Source organism: Sphaerodactylus townsendi, linkage group LG13 (genome assembly GCF_021028975.2).
Source record: "Sphaerodactylus townsendi isolate TG3544 linkage group LG13, MPM_Stown_v2.3, whole genome shotgun sequence".
In the NCBI taxonomy this organism is placed as follows: domain Eukaryota; kingdom Metazoa; phylum Chordata; class Lepidosauria; order Squamata; family Sphaerodactylidae; genus Sphaerodactylus; species Sphaerodactylus townsendi.
The window spans coordinates 57,283,066-57,295,087 of record NC_059437.1 but is presented as its reverse complement, the minus strand read 5'-3'; the positions used below and the strand labels follow the sequence as shown (position 1 = coordinate 57,295,087).

Below are 12,022 nucleotides of genomic sequence, written 5' to 3'. Positions count from 1 at the left end.
AGAAGCACCCAGTTTGCCATGGGGGGGGATCCAAGCTGGGGTCTTTGCAGGTCTCTTGCTTGCTCCTCCAGTAGGCTGGTTTCATCTCACTGGCTCCCATCCACCACCCCCCCTCCTCCCCAAGAAGCCCCTCTGGGCTCTGGATCCAGCCCGGTTAGGCAGCCCGTCAGGAAGAGGCCCAGCCGAGTCCTCTCCCCCACTCCCCGCCCCGGCCAAAGAGCCAAGCCAAGCAGGTGGGATGTGGCTGCTGGACGGGTCAGGCCCTGGGGTTGGGTCCAAAGGCAGAAGGAAAACAGCCCCCCCCCCCGACCTTGATGCCTTTCGTGTCTTCTTCGTCAAAGGAGCCAATGTCAAAAGCGTCAGCAGCGTTCACTTCACCTCGGGGCGGAATCAAGGGCGGGGCGTACTGTCAAAGGAAGGGCCGACAGAGTCACCTGACGGCCGGCCACAGAGGCAGCCATGGCTCACACCCCCCAGCTGCCCCATCCAGCCAGCCATCTGCAACTGACTGCGACCGGCCTCCTTCCAACAGGTCTGCTCGCCCTGCAGGCCCCACGAGGCAGGTCTCGGGGACTGGCCAGAGACGGCCCCGTTTCCCTGCAAAGGGCAAGCCTCTCCCCCAAATATTCCCCATGGACTTCCTCCTTCACAGGGGCAAAAGCCCACGTGCTGCTTTGCCACTGGTGACACTGACCTCTCCACCCCAACCAGTGTAAGGCTGGCAGATGTCGCCAGCAGAACACTGCAAGGAAGCGCGGCTGAGGTGGAGGATGCAGGGCCAAGAAATGGGCGGGCGGAGCACACGGAAGGCACTGAAGGAAGGCAGCCAAAGGGAATCTGTACACTGGGTGGACCAGGAGGGGGACACAGAGGCTGAACATCCCTGAACAGGTAAAGAGATTCTCTGCTGAACCATCGCCAGAATCATCCTCTGACCAGCACAGGAAGGGTCTTTCCCAGCATCTACTACCTGAGACCCACCAGCCAGGACTTTTTGCATCCAAAGGATGGTCTCTGCCACTGAATTCAGGACCACCGTTCAGCCAAGCCAAGCCAAGCCACGCCCAAAGCTTTCTGGGGGTGGCTCTCCTGGCTCCCAGGTCTGCCCCAACAGTTGCTGCCTGGCAGTGCCAGGCCTTCTGCCCGCACGCTCAGGCAGGGTGCCCCTCTGGGCTGGGAGAAACGAGACCTGCACTCTGCACCAGGCTGGAGCAGAGAGGGTGGACGCAGGAGCTGTGTGCCCATAGGCCAAAGAGGCAATGCAACGCAACGCAACACAAAAGCCACGTGGCAATGGGAACACAAGGCTCTCGCTTCTGCAGAATCCGGCCTGCAGCCTCGTTCCACGAGACGACCCAGGGCATGGCAGGCCCCGCCCACCCCGCAGTTTTGGGCCCCTCAACAGACCCAAAAGCGGATTAGCCGCAGCAGCGGCCGCAGCTCACCTTCTGCAGATAGACGTGTTGCCAATCAATCCCTTTGAAGAAAAGATGCTCCTTCACTTCTTGTGCACTGAGGCGGAAATGAGAACGGACGCTGGATTAGATTGAGCCATGAAAGACGACCCGGACGCAGCTCATACGAGGAACATAAAAAACGCCAGCACGGTGTTCATAAACAAGAGGGCCGCTCCATCCAGAGCATCAGGCCGAAGGAACGCATCCAGGAGGAGGAGAAAGGACCCACCTGCCCGCCTGGCAGCCCAGCCTCTTGCTGACGTCTCGCTGCAGGAGCCCTTCCAGGAGGGACTTCAGCTCGGGGGAGAACGAGTCCGGCAGTTCCACATTCTGGGAGAAACCAGGACAGAAAAGCGGCACAGCTGAGAAAACCTCCTCGGGCAGCTTCTTTACCCAGCCCTCTGCCCTGCCCCTTCCCCAAGCAGCTCGGGGGGGGGGGGGGCACACGTGGCGTAAGAGGTTAAGAGCTCGTGTATCTAATCTGGAGGAACCGGGTTTGATTCCCAGCTCTGCCGCCTGAGCTGTGGAGGCTTCTCTGGGGAATTCAGATTAGCCTGTGCACTCCAACACACACCAGCTGGGTGACCTTGGGCTAGTCACAGCTTCTCGGAGCTCTCTCAGCCCCACCCACCTCACAGGGTGTTTGTTGTGAGGGGGGGAGGGGCAAGGAGATTGTCAGCCCCTTTGAGTCTCCTGCAGGAGAGAAAGGGGGGATATAAACCCAAACTCTTCTTCTTCTTCTTCTCCCCACCTCCTTATGAGGCAGGTTCGGCAGAGAGCGTGGCTGACTGAAGGTCACCCAGAAAAGCTTCCGTGGAAGATGGAAGGGATTGGAACCTGCGTCTCCCAGCTACTAGTCCAGAGGTCTGCAACCTGCGGCTCTCCAGATGTTCATGGACTACAAATCCCACCAGCCCCTGCCAGCATGGCCATGCTGGCAGGGGCTGACGGGAATTGTAGTCCATGAACATCTGGGGAGCTGGACTAGTCCTACACTCTAACAACCACGCCACATGGACTCCCGTGCATGAGGTCAAATTCCCACTCGGACGTAAAGCGTCTTCCAAGGGCCGCCTCCCCCGGCCCCCGGTTCTTCTGCCGTCCAGGGTGATTCCAGGACAATCCCACCATCCGGCCGGGTCTTGTACTTGTAGGAATGAGCGAAGGAAAGTGTTTTTGCATGCAGATCTTGGAGGAGAAGTGCAAGTGTTGGGATTCCCCAAACGTTGGATGCGTAATTTGCAGAACGGCCCCGGCAGCAAAGGAGGGGACCCAGACAAAGCACCCAAAGGGCAGGCGAAGGGGGTGGGGGGTGGGGGTGGGGTGACAGGCCCTTACCACGGTCAGCGTCATGCGGTCAATCTCGTGCTTGTCTTTGGTTTTGTGTTGCCTGAAAGGGCTGTGCCTGAAAGGAAGGAAAGGGAGCTCTTCACACTCTGGACGGGGGCTGAGCACGTTTCTGACCCTCTCTGCACAGGAGCTGGATTTGAGTCCTGAACCCCCTCAGCAGACAGCGAGATTTCGGGGCATCAGCTTCTGAGAGTCGGAGCTTGCTTCGTCAGAAGTTCTGGTGGTTCCTGCTCTGGAAAGCCAATACCCCGAAAACTGTGTGGGCCCCTCAGGTGCTCCAGGGCTCAAGGCTGCCTCTTCTACTGAGCGTCAGCCTGGCTAGCCTCTGGAAGGGGGAGCACGGGATGCCCCAAATGAGAGCGTGGGGGGAAAGTCATGGCCACATCCAGAAGAATTACTCAGGCCCTCCCGATGCCCAGCAAAATGGCCTAGGAGGAAGCTGCCCGTTATGTCTCTTCCCGAGTCACAGGTTCTGTGTTGGCAACTTTCCCATCCAGAGACACGTCCAGCACGTTGATCCTTGTAAAGTGTGGGGCTGGGCTCCCCTAAGGGCAGCCTTACCCACCCCCAAAATAAACCATTCTGGATGCCAGAATGAAGCGCATCGCCGGACAGGTGGATGTGAAATGTTGAGAAGGCACATCTGGAAAGAGTCACTTCCTGCCCCCCCCCCCCGGGATCCCCTCCCTGGTGGGACTCACCCTCGGAGGAGCTTGAACAGCATGCAGCCCAAGGAGAACCAGTCGGCACTGCTGTCATATGCCGTCCCCTTCTGCAGCACCTCAGGGGCCATGTACCCATGGGTGCCCCTGCGCAAGAGAGACAGACACAGCCAGACACGTGTGAGCACCAGAGGCCCAGGCAGCACAGGACAGAAGCCAGGTCAAAGAGCACCACACTGATCCCCAGCAAGGGGTGGGGGGGAGCACTGGACTCCGGAGGTCGACACTCTACCCAAGAGGCTGTCGTTTTCGCCAAAGCAAAAAATCCCAGACTTGGGGGTCTGCCCAAACTCTCGTCCCCAAGCAGAACAACACGGGGTCTACGCAGTAGGGAGAAGGCTGCTTTGGTGATAATGTTGCCAGCTTTTTTTAGTGCCTTATCTGAAAAGAGTGGAGAATTTGGCAGAATCCCAAGATGAGTCAGTTTCCTAGAGAGGAGGGATCGCCCTGACCCAAGGGGAGAAGGAGCGGAGCCCCCAACGCTGAGGATAAAAGGGAGGAAGAGGAAAGAGAACCAGCGAGATGGAGGAAAGGTCGCCTCCTCCTCCTCCTCCTCCTCTTCTTCCTCCAGGGAAAAAGGCAGGCAGGGACAGGAGCAGTTGGGAACAGGGGACAAAAGAAGCAGGAAAGGAGGCAGTCAAAAGCTAGGAAGAGTGGCCAGCCAGTCCGGGGGCCAGGAACGTGACTTTCCCAGCCAAGATGGCATCAAAACAGCACCTTCCACCCAGACCCAGGCTGGCGTGCTACCTGGGCAGCAGCTAAAAGGACCCGAGCTGAGAAAGCTGACGGGCAGCAACGGGACGACAGGAACTGAGGGGCAATCTAGAATCTTCGGGACTGACCTTGCGAGCCATCTGAACAACTCAAGCATCCCTTGGGTGTCAGCTCATCTGTGGCAACACTGAGCAAAGATGGGCTACCCACTGGGACTGTGGGATGCAGCGAAGAAGCTCAGCTCTGAGCATCCAGCAGCTTGGCAGGCCAGGCATGATACTCACACGCTGGCGTGGGGCTTCTTCTTGGAGAAATCACAAGCCAGGCCCAGGTCCGATATCCTGACGTGGCCGTGTTCATCCAGGAGGATATTTGCCGGCTAGAAGCACACCAAGAAGCACCAGTTATTTTGCAGCTGAAACAAAGAAATGTTTGACCAACAGGGCAAGTCTGTGAGCTTCCACCAGAAGGCAGATTTGGGTCCCGTTGCATCTGAGCGACCAGAAAGACTGTCAAGTCACCAGAAACCCTCCACGACAGCACTAGTCTTTGAGACCAGGTTTTAAAGATGTCACCACTCAACCTTACTCTCGGATCACTGTGTAAACTTGACCAAGTCACGGTAACTTTCTCTAACCTCCCTCTCGGGGTCCTTTGGAGAGATTTATTTACTTCACGTGTTTTGTGGTTTCCTGGAGGCCAGCAGAGAGGAACAGGGGAGGGCTCGCAAGTCCTTCCCTTCACTTTCTGCATCACAGGCCAGTCGTGCTGAGCTGCTCCACCTGGGGACAGCCAGCTCCACCCCTCCGCTTCCTCCCAAGGGCCACTCTCTCGTCCACGGCCGCCCCCTGGTCAGATGGGCCCCCAGCAGTACCTTCAAGTCTCTATAGACCACGAAGCGGCTGTGCATGTGCTCCAGGCCGAGGATGATCTCAGTGGCATAAAAGCGCATCTCCTTCTCCGAAAACACCCCGTGCTGGGAGAGGTGGTAGTGCAGGTCACCCCCTGGGGGGCAAACGGGAAGAGGCTGAAACTCAGCAATGCAGCACATGAGCCCCCAGTGAAGAAGCACCCTTGGAGAGCCACTCCAAGATCAGGCAAGGCTGGGCTGGACTCTAATTTATTTTATTTATTTATTTTTTTAAACTTATAGGCCGCCTCATCCCTGAAGGGCTCGAGGCGGCTCACAACATGGCTGTATTCCAACAGCAAAACAACAGTATAAAACCTAATCCATTAAAATATACGCAGCAGTTTCACAACAAAACAAGTTAAAACAGAAAAAAACTCCGCAAAATAGTTAAAAGCAGCGCCCGACTTAAAGGCCACAAAGAAGGGAGGGAATAGGAAGGGCCCGTGATGAAATTAAAATCAGGCCCAGCCAAAATAAAAGATGGAAAAAACCGGCAGCCTCAGTTTCATATTCACGTGCTCAAAAGCTAGAAAAGGGAGCGACTCTCTGGAGCACACAGGACAACTCCCAGAGCCCCACTAGATGCTTCAAGCAGGCTGCTAATTGCATGCATCCTGCCCTCCTCTATACAACAACAACAACAACAACATGCTCATAAGGCTTTGCCTGCATCACCACAGCCCTGTAAGGCAGGCCGAGTGATAATTTCTCTGTTGATGAGACAGACAGCATGGCCAGCTCTCGGCCACCAAGGCCATTTGAGGAGAATCTGCCCATGAGCAGCTCCCAAGATCTTTTGCTCAGCAAAAACTGGCCAGCTACTCAACCGACCACACAAATCCCTAAGTCCAGCAACCTGACTCCTCCCCACAGCACCTTGGCCCAGGTGCACTTACTGAGAATTGGGATCTGCTAAGGCCATGCTGGCAGGGGCTGATGGGAATTGTAGTTCTTGAACATCTGGAGGGCCATAGGTTCGCCACCATGGTGCTAGGTGAACCAACATTCTCTGAAGTGAGGCTGTCACTCCCAGCCTATGGAACTCCTGGTCACCAGAAGCTCACTTGGCCCCTTCTACACCTGCTTATTTTGGAGGGCTTCCGACATGGATGTGGACAGCTAATTTGCATGTGCTGCTTTTTTATTTTTGTTCCATTCAGGCAGCACAGGAAGCAGCGCGGCAGGATTCATTCTGCTGCTTCTGGTCAGAGAGCTATCCTGGGTGCTGAACCCCCCCCCCCCCTTAAAAATCACACTGAGCCCCCGTCCGGCTTCTCAAGGTTTCCCAGAAGCCGCAGAGCCAGAAGTCTGTTCTGTGCTGCTTTAATGAGTGCAAAAGTAAACAAGACCATCTCCTTGTTTTTCAACGCTAGAGCGAGCAACTAGATCACAGCCTCTGGAGAACCACCGGGAGTTGGCTCAGCAGGCCTTGCTTGCCAAAATTCACCGCCAACAAGGCACCTCCTGCTCTCTGGCTGCAGCCTCTGGGACTCGGATCAGGAATCTCATGGCCTGAGGTCAGGATCCGGCCCGGCCGTCAGCGTGCCCAGGCTTCACTGCCTCTTGAGGCAACACCAGCTCCTGTTCTTGGCCAAGCGTGGGGCCAATTCTTGGAGCCAGTCCTGGTGCCCTGGCCAAGTCAGCAGAGAGAGACCGTCCACTTGATGCCCTGGAGGGGGTGGCCTGCCAGCTCCAGCAATTGCCCTCCTGAATGGGAAATGGGCTGCAATCCACCTAGGGTGACCCCTCGGCTCACTCGCTTCATTTCCATCTCAGAGATCCTCATGCTTTCCTTCAAAGCCTCGGGGGGGGGGGGGGGGGCAATAGGAAGCAAATCAAGCCATGCCTTTGGACACAACTCCAGACAGCCCCCAGCCCACCTAGTGCCCCTCCTCTTCCCTGCTCCCCCAATAAACTAGCCCAGTCTCTGCATGAGACCCCACGGCTCCCACTGGGCCTCCTATTAGCACAAAGTTAGCTCCCGCCTGCCTCTTTGGAGCAAGAAAGCGGGGTGGGGGTCACTGCCTCAGCAAGGGGTCACCACATAGGCTGCTTTCTACAATCCCCCCACCCCTTCCCAAAGCCCCTCTTACCATTCATCAAGTCCAGAATGAAGCACAGCTTGTCCGGGGTATGGAAAGCGTAAGTCATGCAGACGATGAAAGGACAGTCCTGGGGGGGGGGGGGGGGGGCGGGGGAGACAAAGGCAAAGAGCGCTCTTGACTCAACTAGCGAGGAAGGTTTCCCCACCCCCGTCACTGGTACTGGACACTTGCCAAGCAGAAGCACCTGGGCCAGGTGGTCATCAGAATGGACGAGACGCCACCTCTCCACCAGCCTGGGCGTCTGGAAAGCGCTGGAGCCCCAGCAAGCCCACCAGACAGGCACAAGTACCCCGCCCCGCCCCATTCATTTATTCGCCAGGAGGGTCAGGAGCTGTGGGGCACATGAAGGGACGACTTCCCAGCCTAAGTTGCTCTTCCCACCCCACACCTCCCGGAACAAGGCCACTGTGAGCATGAAATCAGGCGCAGGCAGAGACGATCTACCCGTTCGGAATCCTCACAATAAAATGGAAGCCTCCGGTAAAAATGCCACCCTCTGTTTCTCCATTTGCTCACGGGCAGCGACAGACCCAGAGGTGGGCTGGCTGGGTTGGCAGAGAGCTTCCTGTGGGGAGGGGCCGGGGGGACTCGTATGTGTTGACAACAACACGGCATTCACACAACCACAGCCAAGCCACACGGCTTTCTCACTTTGAGGCACGTGTCAGCTCCCATTCCAGAAGCGCAGCAGGAGAAGGTAAGAGGGAGGCCACGCGATACTTACGCCGGTGCTGACCAGAGACAGCATGATCCTTTCATTCAAGGCCAGCGTTTCTCCTTGCTTCATCTTTATCCTCTTCTTGTCTAAACACTTCATCGCATACCTGCAAAAAGGGGTTGCCGGAGGGAGTGCTTGAGCAGAGACCCCCTGCAGACCCTTCCCACGTTGGCGTTGTTGAATCAGGACAGCAGGCCGAAGAGCAGACAAGAAGGCAACTCCCTAGAGCATAGGTGTCAAACTCACGGCCCTCCAGATGTTATGGACTACAGTTCCCATCATCCCCTGCCAGATGATGGGAGCTGTAGTCCATAACATCTGGAGGGTTGCGAGTTTGACACCTGTGCCCTAGAGGTCCGGGCCAGGTTTCCCAATTCTGGAGCCCTTCAGCCTGCCATGGGCAATGAAGCGCCAGACCAGGTGGCTCCTCAGGTCACCTGAACCCCAGTGGGCTGAAAGCTGCAGGTCACCCCCTGGCCCCCTGCTATGGGGGAGCTGCAGAGCAGCAGAGGCCTTCAGAGCTCTCACGGCCCATGTGCTGCAAGAAGGCTGAAGGGAGCCAGACGCCAGACACAGACACCCCCAGCCAGGCAGAGGGGCGACTCCTTCGAAGATGGGGCGCAGGCTGGCACGAGGGAACCGCTGGGGTGGCGGTGAGCCAGGGTGGGAGGAGGTGCCGCTCTCCTGGCCCCAGACTTGGGCAGGGGGCTTTAGCCTCCGCTCCCCCTCGAGGGCTCTTCATACAAAGCCTAGCTCTGGGGGTGAAGGACCTGAGGAGGGCTGCCCACGAGAGGCCACGCAGCAGCGGGGAAGAAGCAAGGAAGGGGCACCAACATGGAAGCGTGACTTGGCCCCAAGGATTGTGGGCCTCAGGGCTGGGTGCTTTTCTCACTGTACCCGTGAGCAGGGCCTGTTCTGTGTACCCTTGTGGGGGGGGGGGGGGGGGGAACACTAGAAGGTTTAAGGCTGTAGAGCCAGGTGGCCAGTCTCTGCATGGGGAGGGGGGCACGCCCGCTGCCCCCCAGAGAGGGGCCCTGGAGCTGCAGCACATCCCACAAGGCCGGACTGCACCACAGGGCCCCAAGGGGGCTGGGGTATGGGGCCAGGTGCTCAGCCACAGGAGCACGCCAACTGCGACAAACCGGTTCCCTCCACAGGGAATTAGCTGCCTTCTGAAAGCAGGGTGCTTTCCCCTCAGGCTCCAGACTACAGGCAAGAATCGTGCCCTGACTCAAAGGCAGGCAGGCCCGTGGAGACCAGGGTTTGTGCACCAAGGCAGGCCTGTTCTGGGTTTCTCTCAACTAGCCAGAGAGCCCTGCCCCGAAAGAAGAAGAAGAAGAGAAGAGTTTGGATTTCTATCCCCCCTTTCTCTCCTGCAGGAGACTCAAAGGGGCTGACAATCTCCTTGCCCTTCCCCCCTCACAACAAACACCCTGTGGGGTAGGTGGGGCTGAGAGCTCCGAAGAACTGTGACTAGCCCAAGGTCACCCAGCTGGCGTGTGTGGGAGTGCACAGGCTAATCTGAATTCCCCAGAGAAGCCTCCACAGCTCGGGCGGCAGAGCTGGGAATCAAACCCGGTTCCTCCAGATTAGATACATGAGCTCTTAACCTCCTACGCCACTGCTGCTCACTCTTTCCAACTCGAGAGAACTGGGAGAACTGGGACTGTTTGACCGACCACAACGCGATCCTCCTGCGGCTGCCTGTCCGGCTTCTCCAGGATTTGGCTGAGACACAATAAAGCCCCACGAATCAGAATGGAAACAAGTACTTGCATTTTCCCTGTGTCTGCTTTTCGGCAGCCGTAAACTTCCCCAAAGCCTCCGCGGCCGATGATGCGGTGCACGCTGAAGTCATTCATGGTCAACTGCAAAGGAAAAGAGCAGCAGAGGGACCCCAGAAGCCGATGACCAACACCCCTTCCTCCCCACCCCCCACCCCCACCACTGAACCCATCTCCTTGTTCACGGAAGGCTGTCAAAATGCACTGTGCTTTCGCAGCATGCAGGAGGGGTCTGTGTCGGATGGGGGCGGGGGGAAGAGCAGCCCTCCCAGTCACAGGTGCTGAGAACAGGGGTGGGGACACAGACGGGGCTCCCCCAAAGTCAGTAGAAAGCACCGGAGCTAAAACTGGAAGTCAGCTGGAACAAGGAGAGAACTCTGATGCCTTCCAGTATTCTGGAAATTGGCAGAAGCTGCGTGCAAAGCGTTCCAGGTGAATGAAGGCAGAGAAAGAACTCCTGTGGGGCCAGACCCTTTGACACCCAGACACATCCCCAGTTCCCAGCGCACTGGGCTCAGAACGGGGCTTAATTTGAACTGGGCCCAGCCCCGGATTCCCCCACGACAGCCACGGGGATCTCGCCTGGAAGACATAAGGCAACCGTGTGCCTCTGAGCCCTGCCCTACCCACTGAGGAGAATCACAGCCTTCGGGGGGGGGGGGAAGACCCCTGGAAAAGGCCCCACCCCCCCCCCCGGCTCATAATGTGCTCCCCCTTGCAGAGAGACTCCTTACAATGGGAGAGATCACAATAAAATCACTCATCCCTTTGAGAAGGAGTGGGCTGAGGACAGACTTGCACAGCTCCCACCCCTCCGCCCCCTCCCACTAAGCACTGGGGTTCAATGAATGCATTTGAATTGACAAAGCAAAAACACAGATTTCAGATCTCGTAACTGTCCTGGCATTGCTGATTTGGGTCAAGCGACCCAGAGGCTGAATTCTTGTTGAGGAAACTGAACACCCACCCCTGCCAGCCCCACTAGGCCCCCGGGGGACCCCCAGAGACCAGCCTGCAAGATTCTCCTCTGCCCACCCCCAGTCCCTGCTTGCAGAATTCTGCAGCCCCTGCTGCTCTAACTCACATGAATATTCAGTTCCACGTTCTTCCACTGACAAAACCGAGTAAACTTCTCGCTGCAAAACAACAGTAGGAAAAGGGTGTGTGTGTGTGTGTGTGTGTGTGGAGACTGTTCAGTGCATCATGGTAATGAGAATAAAAACCATGATTTACGAGACAGCTGAGCTCCATTTTAATGCATAAAGCTCGGTTGATCAACAAATCTCCGGCAAGCAGGTGTTAATTAAAGACCATTCTTCAGCCTGATTTCTGGATGGTGGCAATTAGAAACGGCACCAAGGAACAATCCAGCAAACATGAAATAATGTTTCTTATTTCTGCAAAACTCTCGTTTGTAGCATATTTTTAAAAAACAACAACCTCCAAGTGCTCCTGAAGAAAAACAATTAAACTCTGAATTGCACAAAACTCTGTGAAATAATTAAGGAACAGAATCAGCCCTAATGGATGTAACAGGGGGACTGGATTCTAGTGCAGCAGCTACGATTGACTGCTGACCCCCGAGGGAGGAGAGCAAGGCTGGGGAAGAGCTCTTCCTACTGTGAAGTCCAGGAGCACCACAAGAGACCTGTTGGAAGTGAAGGACTCTGCTGCTGCCCCGTCTCTTAACCTCAGGCTCCAGTGGGGGACTTGGCTGGAGAGTCAGAGGGGTAAGGCACCAGGCATCTTTCCTTTACTACTCTGACCCTGTCCTGTTGGTGTGTAGGCTCCTCCTTCCTTCCTTCCTTCCTTCCTTCCTTCCTTCCTTCCTTCCTTCCTTCCTTCCTTCCTTCCTTCCTTCCTTCCTTCCTTCCTTCCTTCCTTCCTTCCTCCCTCCCTCCCTCCCTCCCTCCCTCCCTCCCTCCCTCCCTCCCTCCCCCTTTTACACATTCTCCGCACACCACTCCTCCATCTTGCAACTATGAGGGCAGGAGGCAGGTCCTGTATCTACCGACATTCTCGTTAGCGAGACTAGATTAGGAAACTAGGTTTACTGTATCCTGTCCAAATACAAATTTCCTACAATAAATCATTACTGTGAGTTCTCCTCTCTGCTGTTCCTGTTGGCAGCAGAGGATGGAACTTGGAATAATGGGCATCAAATTATGGGCAGAAGGGTTCCGACAGGATACGGGGGTGGGGGTGGGGGACTGACAGTAAGGGTTGTGCAACAGTGCAACTGGCTACCTTGGAAGTCAC

At 56.5% G+C, this 12,022-nt stretch overlaps 1 protein-coding gene across 1 annotated transcript in view; it reads right to left on the bottom strand.

The window, feature by feature from the left end:
* GRK3 (G protein-coupled receptor kinase 3) overlaps positions 1–12,022 on the bottom strand; it is a 45,018-nt gene that overhangs the window by 8,376 nt on the left and 24,620 nt on the right. Inside the window, 11 exon segments of the mRNA XM_048514031.1 lie at positions 311–406; positions 1,446–1,512; positions 1,687–1,787; positions 2,796–2,862; positions 3,509–3,616; positions 4,528–4,622; positions 5,118–5,248; positions 7,250–7,328; positions 7,986–8,085; positions 9,756–9,847; positions 10,848–10,899. Coding sequence (XP_048369988.1) covers positions 311–406; positions 1,446–1,512; positions 1,687–1,787; positions 2,796–2,862; positions 3,509–3,616; positions 4,528–4,622; positions 5,118–5,248; positions 7,250–7,328; positions 7,986–8,085; positions 9,756–9,847; positions 10,848–10,899 — 988 coding nt within the window.